Here is a 24,896-nt window from a genome sequence, read left to right as displayed (position 1 = left end):
TGAAACTGTACATGAAGCTGGAGAAAACAACAGAGATAAGATATATTCTAGTCAAGACAAAATAAGGGCTACAACCAAAGATTTCCAGTCAATTCAATGTATTATGGTCTGCTTAGTATCCCAAAAAATGAGTGTATTTATCTCTGTCTATCATTTTGTTAATCTCCCACTATGCAAATGTCAAAATATGAAAAATCAGCTTTTTAAACCTGAAAATCAAACCCTCCTCCATGTCATGCGCTAGGTGTTTGCCAGAGGTACATTCATGGAGTCAATCCCAGTTTAATCTGCTGGGAGACAGATGGGAGGGAGTGAGGCTGAATGAGGGAGGCAGCCAGGCCCGGTTCTACGGGGGTGCATAAGGGTGCATTGCACCCTCAGTTGAGTCGTTATGCACCCTCATTTGAAAAATGAAAAGTCAAAAATAAATAAATAATGAAAAGTCAAAAAAATGAAAAATGAAAAATATTACATATATAATAACAATAATAACTAGAGAATAAAATTCCTGAAGAAATTGCTAGTGGGAATGCTTTATGATGAAAGGCTGACGCTAAACTGCTATGCTGAAATGTAATGTGTAAGAAGAAAGTGAAGAATTTAGATTGAAATGACACATGAACACTGGGGGCTTGAATGTGTGATGAGAGAAGAAAATAAAGTAAAGAGGCTTGGAAAAGCAGGAGAATATTTGAAGTGCAAACTTTTGAACTAACTTGATGGTGAATGATCCATCGCCATGGCAACGGCATTTAATGACACCCCATAATACGCTTAGATGCATTGATGGCTGCATCGTTACCAAACCTGTGAAGTTTTGGGGCGTTTGGAGCATTTCACTGAAGTTATGAGAAAACCGTGTTTCATTGCGGGCATTGCGTTGCCATGGCAACGGCATTTGAAGAAATCTCAAAACTGTCCCGTAGATGTCTTCACGGCTGGACTGTTAGCACACATGTGAAGTTTGAGCACTTTTTGAACATTTTCATAGGAGTTATAGCAACATCATGTTTTATGGCGAGGGATGCGTTTCCATGGAAACGGCATATGGTGAGATCTCAGATTTGGCGTAGAGCTGTTGAGGCATGGACCGGTGATATACAAGTGAAGATTGGGGGACGATTGGACCGTGTCGATGGGACTTACAGCCACATCGTGTTTCATGGCGAGTGGTCCGTCGCCATGGCAACGGCATTTAATGACACCCCATACTACGCTTAGATGCGTTGATGGCTGCCTCGTTACCAAACCTGTGAAGTTCTGGGCTGTTTGGAGTATATTCACTAAAGTTATGAGAAAACCGTGTTTCAAGGCGAGCATTGTGTTGCCATGGCAACGGCATTTGAAGAAATCTCAAAACTGTCCAGTCTTCACGGCTGGACTTTTGGCACACTGCTATCTGAAGTCTGCTGCCCTGAGCATGTCAGTTGGAGTGATGACATCATCGTGTTCCATTACACAGGTGTTTATAGTTGAGCTAACGAGCTCTGTAGAGATCAAAGGCTTCATTGTTCTGAATGAGAGATAAACCTCTTACATCTGAACGTTTTGTGGAAGAACCGTAACAGATATCTGTGAAATTTCAAAACGTGAAGCATGTCAAGGAAGTTGAGTATCCGAAGTGTAATCTTTGTGTAGTTTCGGGTTAATAATGTGGCCTTTTTGGCAGTTTAACTAAAGGTGTGTGCGGCTGCTACCGTGAGGAAATATCTGCCTGAAATTACAATGGGGTTTAATGGAGGAATGTTGAATGTTTTTGTCACTTCATGCCCTCAAAAAGCATTTTGTTTAATTATTTTTTGCCTAATTATTTGTCATTTTACAAGCTACGAGATGTTTTCCTACGTTTGTCATGATAAATTATGTCTCAGGAATGTAGGGTTTGGGAATTATGGCAGTTTAAATAAAAAAATTCCTCCACTCTAGCTGTGACATCACACACTCTAGTTAATGTTAAAATGTGAAGAAAACCTATAAAACAAGGTCTGAACAATGTTTAATATCTCTAAAAGTAAGAATCAGATTTAAAAGTTGTTTTACACGAATAATATCAGAAAGATGTGTAACATCTTAAAGTTGGAATGAGGTGTCTGAGTGAAAGTATGAATGAACAGTTAGCAGTTGAATTGAATGAAGATTTGTTGAAGTCTGAAGATTTTCTCCATTGACTTCAATGTTAAAAATGTGATGTATTATGGGATTTATCTCTGGAATTATGAAAGTTATGAATGAGAAAAGTAATAGCCATCGATTCCCGACCGAGCTGAACGTTTTGATGTTTGAACAAAGTTTCTGCGATGTTCAATGCGGGAGGAGAAGAGGGCCAAAATACCGGCGGAATAATAAACTTTTCGTACGTAGAATAACAGTTAGTTGGAATGCTGTTAACAGCATTCCCACTAAATAATAATAGTAGTAATAATAATAATAATAATATTAATAATAATAACAAGAATATAGTTGAAATACAATAAATTGTAATTGTGGTTAAATAACAATGTCTGCTGCATTTATTTGGTCAATTTAAACGTTAAGTAACGTTATTATGTCAGGTGCGCGTGACCTGTGCCAGTGGCCCGCACGTGCCAGAGGACCTCGGCAAAACAGAGCCTGCCCAGGTATATTTAAAAAAGTACCCAACTCGCCTGTACAGTGGGGTAAGGCGCTCATTTTGCAGCTCATGGTTTCAAAACAGAGATTGGCTGGAATATTCATGTCAAAAAAATCATCAAACAATCACCAACTTCTGCTATGCATGTAGACATTTCGGTTCAAGCAAGTCAGATGCCTTCACCACAACTGGCTACAACAACTGGTTCCATGCTCTTGTACGTGATAAGGGACTGGGAAGGCATGAATCAAGCAAAGAGCACATAGATCCATAGATCTCTTAATTTTGCTCTCAAAGTACACCAGATTGATGCTTTTAACTTCAATATTTAAAAAAAAATCAGCCCGGGGGAGCATGCCCCGGGACCCCCCTAGAGAAGGTGAGGATCCTCCGAGAGGAGGTGAGGACCCCCCTAGAGGGTGTTAGGTCCATTCCCCACTTATAAAAGTAGCATTTTACCACTGCACCCTCTCTAATGTCAGATGCACCTTGAGTCATTTTGTTCTGGAACCGGGCCTGGAGGCAGCAGCGTTCAACAGGGAGCACGGTGTCTTCATTAGAGCACTGACTTATTAATGTTGGGGAATAAATAACTTATTCTCTTACAAATATGTTTTTAAGGAATAGGACTTTATGTCCTATTTTGCAACTGTCATCCTGCAATTGACAGCAACATTGTTTCACAGAGGCTGCTTTGGGGCACTGGGACCAAGCTGAATAGTCGATTATGAGACTGTCAAAGTCATCCGGCTGTTTTCCGTGAATTTTTACTTCAGAGAAAACTCCAGAGAAAACAATTCGTACCAATGTTTTTGTTTTAAAAATAATAGATTGACATTCAAGCACATTTTCTTTTTTGTTAAATGAGAAAATAGAGACTTTCATGTCTGTAAGATAAAAATGATCCTAACACCAGCTTCAAGAACACGGGAAACATGGACAGGTTGCTCCAGTCCAAAGATAACTAAATCCACGTACTGAAACATCTAAAGCTGTCTTATTCACTTTTTAATTGTTGTTTGTTATTTTTGTAAGATTTACGTGACATTGATCTTTGTATACACTTTTGGATTTAACACTTTTACATTTCTCAATCTCCACTAAAGTAGCGTGTAATCATAAAGGATAAACACATATCTATATAAATACAGAAGCAGCCTGTCTTACCCGTGTTCAGTGCCACATAGAGAGCGCAGACTAAGGTACCAGGTGCCTGTCTGTGGATAGGGGATCCTCAACTTGGTGATATTAGCAGAGGTGTTCACAGAAAGGAAAAACCCAGCCTCTGTTTCTGCAACAGAAAAAGAAAAATCACAGGGTTTGAAACTGAAAGAGCTTATGCATCAGCATTAAGAAAACAGTTGACCTCTTCTGAAATGAATATATGCTTTCCTGCTTCTGAAATTGTGCATTAAAAACATTAGAAAATACTAAAATAGTTGAGGATGGAGTTTAAACAAGTGAATACTGAATGAATATAAAGTGACATTTAAGTTGCAAGCAGTGACATACAAGAATTAGATGAAAATAAAGTGCCGAAAGGAGTTGAAGATTCACTTCACTTAAAAGGGGGGGACATGTCAGTCGTGTGTGAGTAATATATTGAGGTGTCACTTGTTGTGAGTGCTGATAACATGAGTGCTAGTTTATAACTGAAAGATGATGTCAGTTGAAGAGCTATCTGAAGACTAGGCAAAACAGTGGCCAACGTTTTGGGTGAAAGAGAATAAGTGTTTTTGTTGCTCAAAGGTGAAGATGTGGAAGAGCCTCACACTCCAAGGTGTCAAAGTTATATTAGACATACCTGATTCACACTTCAATGATGAGTTATCCCGTAAGAAGAGAGGCATCCCGTGGTTCAGGCAGCCGAACACTGTGACATTAGCTCCTTTTAACGTAGACTGCAAAATGAAACAAAAACTAATGTCATTCAACCATCCGACCATCAACCATCTGCTGCCATCCTGCTGCTAAGCTAACGCTGTTTGTGATCACTTCAGGTCTCATTTCAGCTGTGAAAAAGTCAACTTTAAAACTAACAAATCAAGTGAAACGGCTCTTCCTCTGACTGCCCGAGGCAACTAAATAAAGATGTTGGCAGTTTATCTCCTTAAAGCATCAATTATACATTAACACGCTCAGGCATGAAAAATAAATCCTGGAGAATTATTCAAGCGTTCGGAGTTGCATATGCTTACACAAATTGACTCATTCTGCAGAGAGGTGAAAGGAGACCACTACAGTCCAATTTGGTTTACCGGTGGAAGGACTACTGGAGTATGAATAGCAGCAATAAATCACTGCATGTGTTCATATAGTATCAGTGTGCACTCAGGCATCAAATGTGAAACTTCCCAAGTTTCTAAATTCCTTCTAAGTTATTCACAGTGTCTCTGTCTTTGGGAAGGTGACATGTTTTACAACTATTGTGAAAAGTGTCCAGCGAAGTTACTGAACCTTTAATTGCCGATCACAAATTGTAAAAGTTGCTTTTTAAGAGAGGTTACAGCAGAGCATATTCGTTTGTGTCCAGAGGGAGATGTGCCTGGTGGTCGGGAGAACTTATCGCAATTATTTCTTGGATGAATACGATTTCTATCACCCGTCCAAAATGAGCATAATGTATGTGCCGGGAGATGGCAAAGTTGTTGATTAATGGAATGACTCAACAAACGCTTTGCCAGGTGCTGAGTTTTTTAAGGCTTCCTAAACTCACCATCTGGCCTTCTCTCTTGGTAGTAAGACTAAATCACGCCCAATGGCATTTCAAGATATTCTCTCCCCCCCCCCATCACTTCCAGCTCTGCCCTACAGTGAGAAGATGATTGAGTGAGAAAAAAATGGTGGATGGTTTTCCAGACACACAAAACCAAGGCCTTTAACTGTAACATTTTTTGTTCAATATTTATGACCAGAAATTCACAAAATCAACCATTCGCTTCAAAATAACTTCATAACTGTCATTAGTGCTCATTAGTAATTGTTTGCACTTAACTTAATAAACTTCCATGCCGTTGCAAGCAGGGAAGCATGCTGATGTTAGCATTTAGCTCAAATAACGTCTCAAGACAAACTAGCATGGCTGTATCTTATTTTAGTTTTGCTCTTGACCCCATAACACTCACTTAATATACAGTTAGTTTTTTAAATACTATTTTTTTCATATACTTGTTAGACAAATATAGCTATACAGAGTATACCCCAAGTCTATGTGCAGTTTTCAACCTACAGTACATCAGCACTTATGTCTACAGCAGAGTGGCTAATGTTGCTAAAGAGGTTTAAAGCACTGCTGCTACAAGGATATGCCCTGTACACATCTGTGCCCGGGGTACAATTGTGCTATTAAAAGTTCATTCAAACATAAAGCCCAGAGTCACAACAACAATAATTTTAAAAGACTGCTTTTTTAAGTTAGAGTATTGTTGTGCCTTCTTCCTGGCATACAGAAAAACTAAAGTCATCAATGTGCATGAGGAGACACACAGGAGGAATCCAGCCAAAAACAGTTTTTGGGACTTTTGCCTCAAGCAATTTAAATGAACTAACAAGAAATAAAAACACATCTTATTCTCGCTTTAACTGATATCATAGAGGTGTGAATATTTGTGTTTCCTTTGTGTGAAGTATTACCCCCTCGCAGTTGTATGCCTCTATCAACCAGCCAAGTGGTAATTAACATCTATATTTAAAATGTCATCACTCGATAATTGTGGGAAATTGTCATAATTAGCATATTCATGTTTGACACACACACACACACACACACACACACACACACACACACACACACACACACACACACACACACACACACACACACACACACATAGTCCTCAACGTGTCAATAATGATGAAAATGACAAGCCTTGTGCCTTTAAGGCAAGTTGCTGAGTGTGAATTCAACAGGATGCGGTTTTGACCAGTACTTATCGACTTATCTGCCTCACTACTTATCAATACATGAACATTTACTGGTTGGATTAGATTAAGCCATAATACATAATGCACTCAAACATATAATGTAGTTCAGGTAAGTAATATTTTGGCAATAGAAATCCTTTTGGGACTTCTGAACTTGAATCTTGAATACCCTTTTGGGTAAGAGTTGTTTTATGAGGCCGCCTCATGTAATATGCCACCACCAACAGAATATTACATTAATGAAGCTCTTAAGATACAGATGATTCTTTTTGGATATGTAAGATCCTTCTCAACACGTGTCTGAACCATTGATCGGTTGTATAAATCAAAAGGTTCCTTTGTTTTCCACATCAGTCTGCCTGGGTGTAGCTCACATTAAGATTTCACTGGTAGCTCTGGAGTCTGAATCCATCTTCCAGCTCCATCTCCATAACCAGTCATTCACAAAGGATGTCAATCTTTCCTCCCCATGCAAGGCATTGTTGTTAATTTATGTTCCAGTGGTGTAGAGCTTGCCTGTTTTTTGCCTCATTTTAAATTCACCTCGGATTTGTAATGCTCATTTTGTTTGGGTTTTTATTTATTGCTGATAGTTGTAGAGCCCTTTGTAACATTTCTGTGAACATTGCTACATTAATCCTGTTTAATATAGTGATGTATATGCCTGATCCATTATGCAGCTGTTACGAATGTGTGCGTGAGTTCATAATTCAAACAGGAGCGCTGTCTTTCATCAATTAAATCTTCAAGGTTACTGACTGAGGCAAACTACTGTAGAAGAGACTTCAAAGTAATTGCTTTAAAATAATGACTACAGATTTCTGATTTCCACTCTCATAATAGTAATCTGTTGTGAAGCTTTTCATTTGCTACATTTCCCAGGAGTTTCGCTGATGACATCTGCCGAGTGAGACACAATGCCAACTGATGCAAACACATGGATGAAGTTGGCATGGAGACTGTATGCTGCACGTCCTAGAGCCCAAACTAATTAATATAAACTCCATTATAAGTTAGAATTTTGTTAAGAAAAATATCAAACAGGCTCTGTTTTGACTTATTATACTTGAACTTAATAAGTAGAATATTAATAAATATATTATCCTAAGTATCCCCCCCTCTGAGTATACAAATGCTGCTTAGCAACAGATAAGATATGAATGCATTACCAATTTGGGGTCAATAAAATACATCTTATCTTATCTTAACAGCAAACATGAACATATTTTTCAGTTCAATCGCTTATATTAAAAAACATAATTTTACAAAAATGCTCGCAGACCCTGGGCCCCAAACATAAAACTAGAGATAAATAAATAAAGGAATAGTATATAAATGATGATCCCTTCAAATAATTAAATCATCATTTGGATCCCTAAAAATATCGAAATAATTGTTTAAATAAATGAACATTTACATAAATCAATAAAATACCTAGAAAAACTTGTATCTGTTTATCGCCATTTCCTTTTTTGGGGCAACATTTATATTAATAAATGTATATGTAATCTACCATGCTTATTTAGTCATTAATTTAAATTCATTATGCGTGTGTGTAAAAAAAACACTATAAAATAAAAGTCCAACCATCTCATGGACTAACGCTCATTGCAGTGCTTACAATGTCTTGTCTACATACCTGGAGAAAACTTTGAAAAAAGGGATCTTAAGTAATTAAACTGATTTACCACCGGTTGAGGTATCAGTGGAACGGAAAGCCATATGCATTCCTTTCACAGAGTGATGCAAGGCAGACAAGCAGCTCCAGCTATTGTCTCCTAAAGCCCTGCAAATCTGCCAGAGTCCCCCCGTGGCAGCGCCTGACTGGATCCTGCTGGGACATGCGAGTGACAGATCACCGCTGGGGGGAGGAATCTGTCCATAGAATAATATCGCATGACAGTGTCTCTGAAGAATACATCTTGCGGCTCACACAGCGGTTTTAAAGCAGCAAACTGTCTCTGTGACATCTGCCGAGTTAAAATTAACCGATAAACACACAGTGGGTTGGAGGGGTCAGGGTCTCCCCCCAGAATTGAACTAACTGTCAATCAATAAACTATCATATTCATTACTGTCAATTATATTCTTTCCTTGCAGTTAACTGTTTGTGTTTTTCTCTGACATTTTGGGAAATAAGGCTCTTTGCTTTCCTACTAGAGGTTAGATGGGAAGATTGATTATCAATTTCATCTCTGTGTGTGCAGTGGAGATGAAAGATGAGTTTAGGCTGGCTTATCACAAAGTGGAAGCAGGCAGAGACAGCATGCGGCTGCATGATAACAGCTTTAAACCTTTCGCTTTAACATGTATAGCGAAAAACATATTGCATTCATCGATTTTAGAGGTGATATTTTATCTAAATGTTAAAGAGTAATTTCCTATATAATGAAAAAACAGCAAAATATGATATATGTTTCGAAGCTTTTTAAAAAAAGAAGTCCATAGGCTCACTGCAGTTGAAATGCTGAAAAACTCAGAAACGTCTTGGCTGTCTTGGTGGCTAACATGTAGACAATGTAAATGATTTTAAAATCAAGCATCAGTTGTCTTATCTCATCAGAAAGTCGGTTCAGTAGATTTTTTTGGAGCTTTTGTGTGTATGACGCTAAAGTATTCCACAGTGAAAAATCAACCTTTAATCTTAAGCAAAATTGAAAAAATGCATACTTATAGCGCTCTGAAAAAATTGACATTTTAACATATGCCATAACATTATAACTGGGCACTGTCTTACAGTTTGCTTTGGTTATGAATGTGCATTTACATTCTGTACGCCTTCAATTGAAGATCAAACTATGTATGGCTTTTCAATTGATGTACAATAGTATTTAAGACTAAGCTGATCACTAGTTGTTTTTATCTGTAACTGTGGTTCCCATTGATATACAGAATGTCTTTTCTATGTGTCATGTGTCTTCAATCAAAAATATTTTTAGAAAAAGGAAAACATTATTACTGGGCAACTTCCTCTGCAGGGGAAAATCATGTGATAAGATCAAAATGACATCAACAGCTACCGAATGAACCTTGCAGAAAGATTGCTCTGTTCATCTGACAGTTGTTTTAGTTTTCTATTTTTTCTAAAGGATAGTTGTTTCTTCCTGCTTCTGCCTTTAGTGCTAAGCACAGATCTGCAGGCTAAAAATATCCTTGACCAATATCTTTCCTGAAAGCAGAGAGATAAAAACAGATTACAATCCAACTCCCAGGAAGACAGCGCAAAAAGATATTTCCTAAATGTCAGGATAAGCATTTGAACTGAAGATGTTTGACAGAGTTTCATGCTTCATTGTTTCAAAACTGGCTGCCTTGCTTTTCATATCAGAATGAATTGTTCAAAAGTCCATCTGCCAGCCTGGAGCTCTCCAGAGCCACTGCAGGTAGCATTAATATCTCAAGGACAGCCTAACAAAGACATATCAGATCCTGCTTAGCTGATATTTGCATGTTCTTCTTCTCAATTCTCAATGTGTGACAAACCCTTTCCATTGTGAACCTTTTCAGCTCCACAGCAACGTTTATGACTAGACAAGCATCCATATTAAGATGCTCTCTGAGCCAGACACGTTTCCTAGTTTCCCTTTGCTGACTGTTGCATATTTACTTAATTATTTTGATCTCATCTTTTGCAATATTGCAGCAGTTGAAGGCTGACGATGGCAACATTTGGAACCAAGATGTCTCCTTTATGAATCCTCAAGGTGTCTGGTAATCTTCTTTTACTTGCCAACCGCATTAAGGATTTATCTCCCCATCAAACCGCATCATGGCCTCATGATGACGCTTTACATTTATCAGACTCTATATTTACGGGCAGATTGACAATTCATGTTGAACTTTGAAAGACTTCTCATTATTCTCTTTTTTTTGTTCATGGTTGCAGGCTAGCTATCCAGCTACAAGTGATAGCCATTGATATTAAGACTTGTCCATTTAAAGTAAACTATATTCAGATACAGACGCCCTTGTGTACATTTTAAACAAATATACAAGGATTTAAACCCAATTCATGTTTTGATAACAAAAATAAGCAAGTTCTGCTTGTAATCTCATCATTAATAAAACAACATTAATGTTTTCTTGTTTAAAAACTAACAAAATACGAGCAGTACCAGAACACCTAATCACTCATATTCAGTTTTTCATGGTGTATACCTTATAAATAACCATAATAAAAACCTTCCAACAAATTTGTAATAGCAAATTGGCGTTAAACATTTCTTTTAACATTGTATCATGTATTGTGCCTTTAAATAAAATAGATAGTGTCTCTAGAGCAACTCACCATGTTGAGTTTGAGCTCCATGTTGAGGACTCCTCCGCTGTCTAAAACAGGCATCAGGTTAATGGCGAACACAGCAGCCCTGTCCGGTGGGATGGATATATTTGGACCAAAGAAGACGTAGAAGTGCACAGAGAAGGTGTCCAGCTCATTGCGCAGGGTCGGGCGGATGGGCCAGCACTTGTTGTAGTCGGCCGTGGGGGGGAGGTAAATGATGCTGTCCTCAGAGGTGTGGAGGTGACTGTCGTTCTGCGTCAGGCTGGGCAGGGAGGCCACCGACAGCGTCTCAGACAGAGAGAAACCCATCGCCGTTCCAAAAGACTGAGGCATGTTCATGGAGGAGCTGGGCTGAGACTGGTCCTTTGACAAATTGGTCTTGGAGCAATCTTGTGAGAGGAGAAAACATTAGATTCATAAAGAAAATCAATCAAAGCGACCCCAGTATGATGGAGTTTTACTGGCTTGTTGCAAGAGCTTTCAAGAATGTACCTTGCTACATCTTGTGTAATGTAATAACACTGCCTACCATAATGTCAAACAACCAATCCTCTGTAAGTCCCAAACAAACAGGCAATAACCAAGTCAGTTATTTTAGTTGCGATATCATGCATGCCAAGCAACCAAGTCTCTTGCAAATGTTTGAAATGATCCCCTTCGATAATAAGGTAATAATAAATAATGTAATCATCTTATGATGTAATTATCTTCAATAATGTAAACAGCGAGGTTCAGCGTCGAACACTGTTTTTTTAATGAGAGAAAGATTCACAGTAATTGCAAACAGTATGCTTTCACTCAACACAAAGCAACTCTGCAAAATGGTCATTGATGGCAACTGGCAAAGTACCATCACATACTGCCAATCCCCAAGGGGAAAGGATTTCAAAGGCTTTTCTAGCTCAGCCTCGTTTGCATAGTGTTGTCTCTGAAAGGGTTTGAAGTATTTTGATGTCCGTTCAGACAGCTGAAGCTCTCATAAAAATACTGAAATACCAAATACTGCTGGCTCGAGGCAATTGTAACTTTGGTAGGAACAAGAAAATGTGATGTATAAGACCCAAATATGTTTAGGAATGCATAATTGTGGGATGGTGGGAGAGGCGGGGCTGTGTAAACATACTGTTTCATAACATTATAATCCAAAGAGCTGATTTCTTTTTGATTTCATACACAGCACAACACACACTCTCTCTTCAATGCGGATATTTTAAAGGGCAGGAAACCTGCAGTGGATATACGGTATAAACAACTATAATAAATAATAAAGTGCAACCTAGTTTCACTACTTCCTGTCTATGCAGCTCCCAAAATAATACGTAAATTAGACTGGATTGGAGTAAAGGGCACATCATTCTAAGAAGGCTTGGAACAACAATAAGGTATAATGGTGAGAAAAGCCTGAGAAGGTGAAGACTCCAGATGGTCTTTTCTCTAAACCTGAGGTGTTCTTCAATTGAAATCCACAAAAAGGTCAAGTAAGATCTGCCCGGCAGGCGGGGGGAGAAACAGAGTTTGAATAATTAGTCTCTGTGTTGCTATGGTGACAAAGTGCACTGTACAGTGTCCAACACAGGCAGGGGATCGCTACGCGGGAGACGACTTCCCACAGATTTCTGAGCCATCCCTGTAGAGTGAGCATAAAAAATATCTCCACTCTCTCCACACAGCCTGCAGCACTTTAGCGTCCGATCACTTGCTTCCTAGCGATCCCATAAGAATTCCCTCTGTTTACGCTACATCCTTTACTCGAACAACTCTACTAATGGCCCGGCGGTGTCCGGCCATTGTTTCCTGATCAGTACACATGTTCCAAATTAATTTGTCCCTCTCGCATCTATGAGAAGCTTTAGCATATTGGAAACGTTTTAAAAGACATTTTATTTTTGGTTTTTTAAGGATAAATTACACCTAAGAATCAGTCATGTTTTTAAAGAGCCTGGGCCAATATAAAACCAAAATCCTTTCTTCTTTGACTTTATAATTATGGATGTGGCATGCTGCAAAAATCCACTTTTATTTGGTGCAGTTAATGAGATTTCAGGTTTATAAAAAACGACCCCAGTATCATGTTGAATTGCACATCAAAAGCAGCAGGAAGAAAAATGTTGAATGAGGCTGGAAGCAAACAGCACTCGGAATGTGTCAACAAAACGCAATTTATTCTAGTGAGAGTAATCACAAACACATTACCTCTCATAAATCATGTCATCATTTTGTTAATTGGCAAAATTGGTAAAATACTTGTGATAAGATATTTTCATAATAAGAAAAAAAGAGAAAAAAAACTAGAGAACTCAAATAACATTTTTAAACCTAATAAAATAATACGAAAAATGATAAACGTATAACCTACCCATAATTTTCCCATATAAGTGATTGTAAATGTAAGAAATAAAGCAAATATTACACTATGAGGGTCAGATCTATAATGTAGCCATTACATTACAAATACAGTTGAATATATATTGGGGTACCAGTATGGAGCAAAAAAGGGAAAGGTAAATAGATGAGGGGTAATCTTGTTTATTCTCAGTGTTTACTGTAAGTGTGTTTTTTGTTTGACGTTGATGTTTGATTTGATTTTTTTTCTCATATAAAGAAAGGTATTTCCTTTATAGTAAGCCGTGAAACCTACATTTAGGCAACAGAAATTCATAAAAATGAAAAAACAAAACAAACAAAGCCGCAGACTCATTAATCACATTTTAAAAGACACTCACCTGTGACCTGCACACCAATGCGGAAGTAGACGTTGGAGTTAGTTAGATATCTCTCCACCAGGATGTAGTACCATTGTTCCCAGGCAGGCACGAGCGTGTCTAACTCACAGGGGTTCCACTCCCTGCAGTCGAGGGCACTTGAGTTATGCACCGGCGGCGCCCGCGCTCTTATCTTCAGCACCACAGGACAACTGTCGCTGCTCCTGTTCTTGGTGCTGCAGTTTACCAGCTGAACCTTCACCTTTGATATATAATTGGGGATGAACACTCTGCACAAGCACAAGCACAAGCACAAGCACACACACACCACACACACACACACACACACACACACACACACACACACACACACACACACACACACACACACACATACACACACACACACACACACACACACACACACAAATTCATATTTATTAGATAAAAATACTGGATAGAAAATGTTACAATAATTATTATGAAAGAACAGTGTGTCTTTTCAGTTCTAATTATATAAATTGCTACCAGGGTAATACATCCGTTGCTTTTTTTAGGCAGATATATAAGAATATAAGAATATTAAAAACATTTTTCATATTCCTCTACTCACAATGTTGAGGTGACTTTTAGAGAAGAGGAAGTCAATAAAGATGCTCACACTGTAAGCACACACTTTGAAATTGCATCTTTTAAAATGAAAATGCACAATAAGCTCACAGAGAACACTGAGAAAAAACCATAAGAAGGAAATGAAGAGGTGTAGTGGGGAATAATAGAAGACTTGCTTATAAAGTGCAGATCTGTTATGGACAGGGATCATCTGGTCAATGAAGTATCCAGGGTAAAGCACCGAAATCCCAACGAGCCTCTGGACGATGAGCTGAGGTTGAAACAGATACTGGCATTCTTCAGAGAGACCCTAGAAACAAAACACAGCAGCAGACGGCATGTTAGCGGTTAACTCAGCAATATTTCGTAAAAGCTGGTAAGGAGGGCATTAGATATCATTCAGACTGGCTGAGAGATCCTAATGGACTTTGTGTCAGCCTCCTGGATTAATATGGCTCCGTCCTCCCTCGGCCTGCCACACAGCGTAATATGCAGCCAGTATTTCACGCATGTTGTTCTGAACCATTAAAGCTTGATGTGCATTACTCTGTGAGATGAGCCGAGCACACCGAATGACTCCGAGCCAGGAGGCCGTGCATTGTTTCCGCACATAATCATTTGTTTTAAAAAAGGGAAAGGGGTTATTTTTGCAGCAGATTCAAAAGGACAGGTGTGAATGCCAAATGAGGCCCTTCATTCCTGTCAGACGATCAGTGACCCTGCCTGCTCGAGCCACAATTACTGTGGCATGTCATTAGTCCGGGAGCTGCCGAGGTGACCCTTTGATTTATTACAGCCTGTCAGTTGGACCAGCAAATGTGTCTTGTACAGCAAGTTGTGTTTTAATGAAGGCTCAACCAGTATGGAGTTTTTAAGGCCAATGTTTTTACAGTATAAGTGAAGACATCTTATGATGGCTTTAAATGTGACTCTTTCCAATGCCAAAAATAGATATAGGCATTCATTTATGTTCTGCAGAATTTCAGTCTTGGCAGAAAGCCTCTAAAAGTCCATCTAGGCCATATAGCTCTAAAACTCTCCATTGGAAACCTGACTAATTGTATTACTTTAGCTCTTTCAGCCAGAGTGACCCTATGAGACTATGCAATTTGAGGAAAAACTCTGGGGTATACACTGAGCTTTCACTTTATTAGGTACACCTGAACAATCTAATGCAATCCTCCGCAATATTGCTGCAATAAATGCAACATTTGAAAGCTTATGTACAGCTTTATTGAACTCTATGGTCACTTTTCAGTCAGCTAGTGGTGATGTTGTATTGCATCACAGTACATTGAGTTTCTTATATAAATTACATTACATTACATGTTACTTGTTAGACCCTTTTATACAAAGCGTCATACTCAATGCTGTGGGCAATCCCCACAGGAGCAATTTGGGGTGAAGTGTCTTGCCCAGGGACACAACGACATGCTGACTGCAATGGGGTTTGAACCCAACGCACAACCCACTGCACCACACGCCTCCCTCCCTGAATAAATACTTCCATTTACACACTATAATGTAATGAGACAGAAAGGATTACTTCTCAATATAATTATAAGGCTATTACTGGAAGGATTTGTGGCGGTAATAATACTTCAAATGGAAAAAGACCATATCATCTAAGAAACCTTAGTGTATTTGATATATGCTCATTTATAAGACAGATGGAAACTTTAATTAGTGAATAATTTGTGCCAAAATTATACTTAATTGCCACTTTTAAACACTGCTTGGCAATATTTTCACACTGGGAGTGAGCCTCATTGTTCTGACTGTTGCAAGCGCTGACTGGCAAATATCCAGCATTTAATAGAAAGCTAATAAATCATATAATAGCTTGATTTTAACGATCATCATAACATGGTAAGTCTGTTTGAGTAATGGGTAAGTAAGAGAAAAGAAACCCCTACAGAATTGTGATTGATTGTGTTAAGAGTTATTGTTTTAAAAGTCTTCCCACAACCCTTGCTTTTAATGATATGTTACTAAAGCATCTCCATAACCCAGATACAAGATCAAATGGTTGCTTTTAAGGTAAAAATAAACCAATATATTCAACAATTAGTTACAAAAGAGAGGTATACAGGTCAATGATCTTCAGAGAGACTTGCCGGAATGAAATACTATGATCAGAGGATCTCGCCTCTCAAACAATGGACATTTCAGAAGTTCCCATAAGAACATATAAATAATGTATTTGACAGGAAAAGCTATTTATCACTGCTTCTTTGTTCCTGGTTGCTAAATCCTTACCCTGTGTGTTCAGTATTTTTACTGAGATTCTTAAAAAATGCACAGTGCATTCCCTCCTGTTCCGCTTGCATTGCTTCCACCCGTGTTTCCTTTCTGATCTGATCACATCACAGATTGGGTCTGAAAAATTGCTTCAGAAGGCAGAATGTGTAATTTCCATCTATGCAGTGTGTCAGTGGATTTCAGCCACAGCATCTATTCTCAGAGCCCCCAAAGCAAACCAATGCCTTTGTACATGCAATGTTGATTTCAACTGTTGATGATATTTCTGCTTGTTGTGCATTCCTGGTGCACGTTTGCCCGCCAATGGAAACCACAAAGGGAGCACAACTGAATACCATGCCAATGACAGATAAATTGCCTTTAAAATAAATCAGCAGGAGTTTTTATGTGGCCAAATAGGAGAACATGATGAGATGAAGAAAACACTCTTCTGCTTTTTTAAAGCTCTGAAGCACTATCAGGAATACTAATCCCAACCAACACTTACATTATATTTATTCATGTTATTCTTTTCATGGAGGGGAGATAAGTAACCATGAAGAACATTTTCGATAAAGATGTCATTCAAGCCATCTTAAATAACACTTTCACATGAATAAGCTTAGCTTTAACCAGTCTCTTTTAGCGATTCATGTATAAATATACAGTATAGTGACTAATTTGCTGCTCTGAACAGCTGATTCTGGTTTCGATGTATTAAAGGTGGGGTCATTTATTTCAGAAACACTTTTTGTTATATTCCATGGAATGCTCTGAACATCCCGATAGCAATGAATATCTTAAATGCTTTGACAATAAATACATAAAAAAATGTCATCTGTGGAAGCCGTAGTACTGTAAAAAGCACGACCAATCATCTGAGCCGGCCCGGCTAAAATAACTGGATGGCCTACCTGCCTGCCAGCCTTCCATCTGTGCACAAACTTATCTCGTGCCCTCATTGGTCATGTGCGCGTTCGTGTGTGTTGGAGGAGGGGCTCTGTAAGGAAGTGGCAGGTTGTGTATTTTCAAATTCTAGCGCACTCGAGCTGGTTTCTCCAAAATTACCTACCCCACCTTTAAGGCTGCTAGCATGGAGGCATGGCAATGTTGGTCTGTTAGTTCAATATTCTGTACAAGTTCTGTGATCCCCTTTTCCTCTGAGGTTGATATTTGAGGTTGACAGCAGCTTTTTTTATGGAATGCCATGAAATTAGGTATAGCCATTCATGATGCCTAAAGGATACATCCTACTGACTGGCATCCGGAGACTTTTAACAAGTGCCACTAGTAAGCTGGTCACTTATGCAGTGAAATATATAGAATATAAGATATAATGGCTTTAACCTTGTACCTCACATATTACTTTTCCACTGAAGAAAACCGTAAATAGATATTTGTGATATTGAGTATTGACAACACTTTGATGGTTCAGACCTTTATGTAATAACTTAAACAGCATCAGGTCATACTCTATACTTGCCTTTCAGTACCAAAAGCTAACAACACCCGTAACCGCCTCATAGTGTTAAGACAAAAACTACCAAATAACAGCATGATATCACACCAAACTTTGACAGCTAACAATACACCTGCATCTTAGCATTGGCATTGTTAGCATTATGGAGTGCTTATATTAGCACTTAGCTCAAAAGCATCACTGTGCCAATGTACAGTATAGTATCACAGATCAAGGATGAAAGGTGGATATCGTAAGCTGTAAAAGCAACTATATGGTTCAGAAACACAAAAGTGACCAACGTTAGCATCATCTCAGGGTTTTATATTCAAATCTGAACCTACAATGTTGATTTGTGTGAAATGTTCAGGCTCACCTTGACTGAGATCTTGCCTTCGTCCTTGGGTAAATGTGCGGCTAGGAACCAGTCTCCAGGGAGCGGGCTGGTCACGTTGAATGCTCCTGTTGTACGGTTTGGAAGAGTCCAGGTAAGAGTCACAGCAAAGGATCCTGGGACGACTGTATCCCGAGGGAAGCTGGTGTGCAGGGGGTTTATTACTGGAGGAGCGCCAGACCTGAAGTACCTATTAAACACAAAGGCAAAATATAATCCTTGTTAGGCCTTATGCTTTCACAAATTACAGAGGCATCTGCCAATAAGTAATTCATATATAAAAACAGATGATGGCATGAGCATAGATGGCATCTCCTATTTTAAAAATGCAAAATTCAAATCCAAAACATTAATTAGCACATCCACGTCAATCACAACACCACAGGCACAGAGAAGAATCACCTGAGATGCCAGCTCTTGTGACAAACAATATATTATGACCAATATGATGCAAATTGAAAGGCATGTGAAAAGTGAAATGCAGTTTTAACAGCAGTTCCCTCCATACGTCGAGGCTGAAAGTGATAGCTGACACTGTTTGAGTTGAAGCAGCTGGACCCTTTCCCCAAAGATAGAATGCATAATATTCTTGTTGATATATATGTATAGCCTATAGAAGGAGCAGACGGAACTCCCTCAGTTTCCAACCTTTACAAAAGAGCAACTAAAGAAAAAGCTGAGCACAAGCGACTCCATTCCATAAAAGATATGTTGTGATCCTCGTCTTACACAGTCACGTTGCGGTTTGGGCAGCTGTCTCCAAACGTGCCCCCTTGCTCCTTGAAAGTGATGAGGTTCCATACGGCCATCATGGTGTCGTCAGGCACATTGAAGTGGAACAGCTCCACGCTGGCGAAGGAGTTGAAAGCATTCAGCTTACGAGGCGTTCGGGTGAAGTATTCAGTCACAAAAAGGCAATCTGTGGGAAACAGAGGAAGGACGCTTTGAATATGTGTGAGGATGAATGTATGGAACACATGATATAGCCTTATTAAGAGAGGCCTTCTTTGATCAATAAGAGTCTACAGCAATTCTTACTGCTTTAAGGCTTCACTTAGGTACAGCAATGTTTTGAGTTCAATATAGCGTGCTATCATATATACAATGCTTACGTGCTATGGTTAAGCACCAACTTAGTGTTCTGGCAGGCTAACATCTGCACATGTAAACTGCAGAGTTCAGATGTGGATGATGATGAGACACAAAACAAAGTATTGGATGATTAGAAATGTAGATAATCTGGTAGATATTATTCACATAGTAATTAAAAACATTGACCCACAGGCGGCGCTACCCACAAAGTAATGCGATCAGAAGTCATCCTCTGGGGATCATTTGTTTCTTCACAAAATCCAATAGCAACCGCCCGTAGTTGTCAACCGGTTTCAGTCTCAGCCAAAGGGCTGGACCTAGCCTCCCCTGATGTAAGACCTTTTCTTTTAAAAGATTGAATCTCAAGTACAAACATTTTCAAGTTTCCTCAGCACTATCACTCTTGTAAACAGAAGAGAGGCAGACGCAGTCTATCTGTCTTAAGTCCTTTACGACAAGCATCTCCTTGAACCCGACACACTGCAGAGAGCTAGATCATCTAAATATGTGATCACAGACTTAAACTCCTGTTAAAGCAGCGGAGGGGGATGTATATATGCAGGCCCACTCACGTCCTGCATAATGTCAAATCCTTGGATTACATGCAGGGAAGGCTCTGCATATAAAAGCAGCGGAACAAGTGACAGCTGTAATCTGCCATTACCTACATGAGCCATCGAGCTACACCCAGCGGGTGGGTAGAATCTGGGGGGGAATGGAGTGTGAGTCAGTTAATTGCTATAACTATAGTCTTCTATATAAGATTCAGTAGAACATGAGGACGAGTGGATATGAAAGAAGACGGCAATATTTCACAGAACAATGAGAGGTTTGTTTTTCCACTTGAGACACAGTCCCTTTGTGTTCATGCATATCAAGCCTTTCTACCATCTGTACATGGAATACCTGTGGCGGTGTCTGTTTTGTTTCCTTTTGGGGATAATTTATCTCACCTGCAATTTGTACAAGTATACTTAAAGCCTGTGCCTCTAAAACAGCATGAGCCCAATTTGTTTAAGAGTTGCAGCGACACAGTAAGCGAGCACACAGAACTAATGCTGTCATTTGCAGCTGCATGGTTTGCTTTTGCTTCTGCTTTTACCTTGATGATGAGAAAGAGTAAAAAAGCGACCCTCTATAGTGTCGAGGAGCTTGGGCGTGGAAGGAAATATAAGGAAAAGGTTTTCTTGAATGTGCAGTGTGTTCTAACGTGTGTTAGGAAACAGAGAAAAATGTCTCTGCTACGCTCCTCTCCCCAGCACTATTACCAGTCCTCAAAGCCCTCACCTATGGATGCAACCTTGAATACTAAAGAAGCAGAACAAGGAGGCAGAAACTCAAAAGAATGAAGCAATCTTGCTGTCAAGAGCTAAGGCTTAATCCCATACAAAGCTCTCAGCCTTAATTTTCACTCTCATCCCCTCTGTTTCTCTGCGCTATATGTGAGCCTGCTTTGCATTTGGGTTCTTCTTTGCAATTTCATTACAGTGATGTCTGTGAGTGAGGCTGAGGAGAAACTGCTTCCATGTCACACATTCAAGTGCTATAACTCAAAAGGTGGAGGGTGGCCCCAACGCTGCAGAAGTCACTCTGCAGTAAGCCTCCCGTACGTTCTGCTTGTCTGAGTAGAAAGAGACAGACCTCTTGTTCCAGCCACAGATCACAGCTAACACCACTTACGCTTAATATCACACTGTAACCGGTTCATTACCTGTTGGTCAGGCATGTTGGAGAGGAAAAAGTCAGTGATATTGCACATCTGGATATTGTCAAGCTGCATTATTTAAAAATAGCCATTAGACGATGGATTGCACATCCCTACATACATTGAATCTTTGAACAAGTACCCATTATAAAAATAAGGTATTATACACTCTAAATGAGGGGTAGCCAAAGCTGTGGTTAAGGACCCCACAAAAGAGGTTGAGCTATAATTAAGGGGAGAAGGACCAAAACCAATCCAATTCCTGCTACATGTACACTTTTAAAATGGTTCCTTTCTTGTAGTCTTACTTCTTCACATTTAGGAAATGATTCAAGTAATTATTTGTAGGAAAATTGAACCTCAGTTGAACTGCTCACAAGTCAGAGACATTTGAGTAGGTATATTACAGAAGGCATCTCTTTGTATTAAACATGGTCTAAACGGCTATGTCTTGGTATGAGGTAATGCCTGCGAAAAGTCAGTGTACCAAAATGTTGCTTTTTTTAATAAAATGTACGTAAGCGTTGACAGTGTGCAGCAGATCATTTTTTCTTATTCAAGTAATTATTTGTTTGCATACAAACCTTTCTGTAAATGTGCAAGAATATTTGTATTTGTTATTAATGTCAATGAACTGTGAAGGTAACATTCTGAAATCGTTTTTTGAATTTAAATAGTCCAAACGTCGTGTTTGCCAGTTTTTCACATTTTGTAATTATTATGTTTAATTATGCAAGTTGGAATCACTCAATTGACAGGCTACATGTGAAGTGTTCTTGTGACAAATGAAATACATGACTGTAACCGACATGCCAAGTTATTATAAATAGAACAAACAAACCTGCATCTATTTATAAACCGGCTCTATGTGAAAAACAAAGATTAGTCAAAGGAAATGTCTCAGTTCCAGCAGCCGCACACTGTGCCTGCTCTCAGTGTGAAGGTGATAACACACAAACATATTCAAACATTTTAGTTTGACAGCTGAATAAAGACATTTAAAGATAAAGACAGCAGAGTGCTTACAGGCGTTCTTACAGCACATTCTGAATTCAGTCCTCTCAGTAATCTTCAATGAGCACCTCCCAGCCACTGTTTTACCCTGTTAGAGGCTTAATACAAGCATAATCCAGCTTTTTGTCATCTCAACCAGAGATTTATCCCTGAATGCTAAGCAGGATGGTCTTTAAACTTCATCTTTTTGGAAAGACGTAGGTAAATGCTGCTTCTTAAAATATCTCTTCTCTTAGCAGGATTTTGAATAATTTTTTATACATAAAGAAACAAAATCAAAATCTGGCAATTAATTGTGTCCCCTTTGTCAAATACACAAACCTAACTGAATAGACAACTTCCTGCTGATCATTAATGAGCATTACATTCTGTATTTAAGACTCAATCTTAAAATATCACGCTGACCCCTCTTACTGTAATACATACACAAAGAAAAAGAGGGTAAAGGGGGGAACATTCTTCTAACTGACTTCAACCAAGTCTAAGCATTTAACAACACGGATGGAGAGAAACAGCAACAAGTCTGTCAGGGGACTGCAACATCCTCAGACAGACCTTTAAGGTCTTCTTTGACCGCAGCAGCACAGCGTGTGCAAAAGGTATGGATTCATTGTTGTCTCACAATGAGCTCTGAGCTTTTTGTTTCATGCCTCTGTCTTGAAGCAGCAAAGAAACTGGGTGTATGGACACCAAAAACACAAGAATCAAACACTCCTTATTGGTGTTTTCGTGAGATTGATCTATTTAAAAGGAAAACAACTTAGACATTTTAACGCATCTTGTACATTTTTCATGTCATGTTTTATGATAAAAAGGAGCAGAAATTAAAAGGATTTGAGAGATTTTACTTAAATATTGCCACATTATTAAAGGAAATCCTCTCATTTAGATTTAGACTAAATTGAACCAGAAAATAACAAGGTTACTTATTGTCTTATAAATCCAGCAATATTTTTCCATTTTGCCAATGTGTCTTATTAACTTGTCTCTAACAAAGCACAACACCGACAAACAAATGTCAAAGGCATCAACAATGAACGCGTCCAGCACGATGTATTTTCTTTCGGCCACATACATCCCTCAGTAACGTATCGTACAACATATTGGAGCATCTGTCAATGTGTTGCGTGCCATAATTAGCAGCAGCTTCTATGCGTCACGTAACTGAAGCATGTATTTATTAAAAACGGTTTTAATTGTAGACCAAGAATAAAATCCGCAGCTGTGGATGTTTAGTAGACTACAATCAAATGACAAACTGGACCCGATGCTGCTGCTGCTCTCCGAGGTTTTCAGCACCCCGACAAAAGGAACAGCTCCCCGCGAATCAAAGCAGCACATACTGAATGGAGAGCACTCACCTCCAAGAGCGCACAGATAGTAAACAAGCAAGAGGAGCCTCGGAGGGCTACATCCTGAGCCCAGGCGCTCCAGCTGCCACATCGTTAAAAGCAAAAAATGTAGTGGAGGGCTCCAGCCCGGGTGCAGTTCTCAGTCGCTTTGCTGGTCTACATATTTTACGGATTTTTTGCCAACGACCAGCTGTTTGTGCATGACGTAATTGAGACGACGACTGGACAGCGCCTCCCCTTTGGCTTTGATTTGACAACCTCAATATGTCGACTTATCTCATTGGACCTCCGGCCCTGTCAGTCTGGGCACGCTGCAGACGTACATTGCACCACAAGGCTCGTCACTCCGGCGTCCGGGCCACCACACAGCACCGAGCCGGGAGAGGCTGCAGGTGCCCCGGCGGCAGCTGCCTCTTTACCTGGGCACCGGGACACACAGTTGGGGGGAGCATCCAAGCATCTGACCTGATCTGATCCAGTACAGCCTTCTGAACTCAGAAACATCTGTGTCATAAGCAATGTTTGATCTTTTAGACATTTGCAGCCTTTTCTGCATTGCAGTGTACAACATTAGCAATAAAACAGCTACTTGTAGGTTTACAGGAATCACGTTTTTTTTTTCCATGCAAACCCCCTTTGTTCTCTTTTATATCTTAAACAGTACTGTTGACTTGTAATTTCCTAATCTTATGGGAATTACATATACACATTAATGAATATAAAATAATTGTGAATTATGTCATTTAAACAAATGTTTATTGTAAATATTCAACTCCAGTTAATAACAAAGAGAAGGATAATGTTTATTCAGGTTTTAATAAGGTAAAATCAAATATCAATCAATGTTTATTTATAGCCCAATATCACAAACGTTACATTTGTCTCAGTGGACTTCACAGTTTGTACAGAATATCAGTATGACAATACGACACCCTCTGTCCTTAGACCCTCACATTGTACAAAGAAAAACTTCCAAAGAAGGAAAAACCCCACCGTTTAAAGGGGGAAATGGGAGAAACCTCAGGGAGAGCAACAGAGGAGGGATCCCTCTCCCAGGACGGACAGACGTGCAATAGATGCCGTGTGTAAATCGAATAGATAATACATACAAATGTACACATATTTGTTGGTTTTGCAATTAGTTTTAAAACACAGCAGTGGTGTATGTTATATACAATGAAGGTTAACTAAATTACTGAACCAATAATGACATTAACAGTTGCACTGGACTTTAATTAAGATGGTATCAAAATAATTGCATTTTTGTTATTAAGTGTTATTCTATTTGAAAGACAAGGCATAGCTTTTTTTTCATTAATACGCAAATGATTCTCCTGGACTTTTATATATTCTAATTCAGTAGTCGAATAGGCTACAGACTTGTTTTGGGTGGGGAACAACGATTTTTATCAATGTCTGCATCAGACAATAATCCATCGCCCAGACTGACTCGAAATCTCAGTCATGTTTATTTTTAGGCTGTGGTGTGACTTCAACATGAGTCATGA

The 24,896-nt window shown here is 39.1% G+C and overlaps 1 protein-coding gene across 2 annotated transcripts in view; it reads right to left on the bottom strand.

The window, feature by feature from the left end:
* The window catches only part of tmem8b (transmembrane protein 8B), a 43,898-nt gene extending 20,314 nt beyond the window's left edge, over positions 1 to 23,584 (bottom strand). Inside the window, exons 1-8 of one of the 2 annotated variants that reach the window (XM_079686253.1) lie at positions 23,398 to 23,584; positions 18,955 to 19,144; positions 18,208 to 18,415; positions 14,308 to 14,441; positions 13,541 to 13,809; positions 10,824 to 11,206; positions 4,416 to 4,512; positions 3,779 to 3,902 (exon numbers count right to left, since the gene is read on the bottom strand). In XM_079686253.1, coding sequence (XP_079542379.1) covers positions 3,779 to 3,902; positions 4,416 to 4,512; positions 10,824 to 11,206; positions 13,541 to 13,809; positions 14,308 to 14,441; positions 18,208 to 18,415; positions 18,955 to 19,144; positions 23,398 to 23,479 — 1,487 coding nt within the window. In that variant the 5' untranslated portion in view covers positions 23,480 to 23,584. The remainder of the gene's footprint in view (positions 1 to 3,778; positions 3,903 to 4,415; positions 4,513 to 10,823; positions 11,207 to 13,540; positions 13,810 to 14,307; positions 14,442 to 18,207; positions 18,416 to 18,954; positions 19,145 to 23,397) is intronic. The other variant, XM_079686252.1, reaches the window with a different exon arrangement.
* Between the last annotated feature and the right edge of the window lie 1,312 nt (positions 23,585 to 24,896).

Source organism: Notothenia rossii, assembly GCF_949606895.1.
Source record: "Notothenia rossii genome assembly, chromosome: 6".
NCBI classification, from domain to species: domain Eukaryota; kingdom Metazoa; phylum Chordata; class Actinopteri; order Perciformes; family Nototheniidae; genus Notothenia; species Notothenia rossii.
The sequence above is the reverse complement of the archived record's forward strand: the minus strand, read 5'-3'. Positions and strand labels throughout refer to the sequence as shown.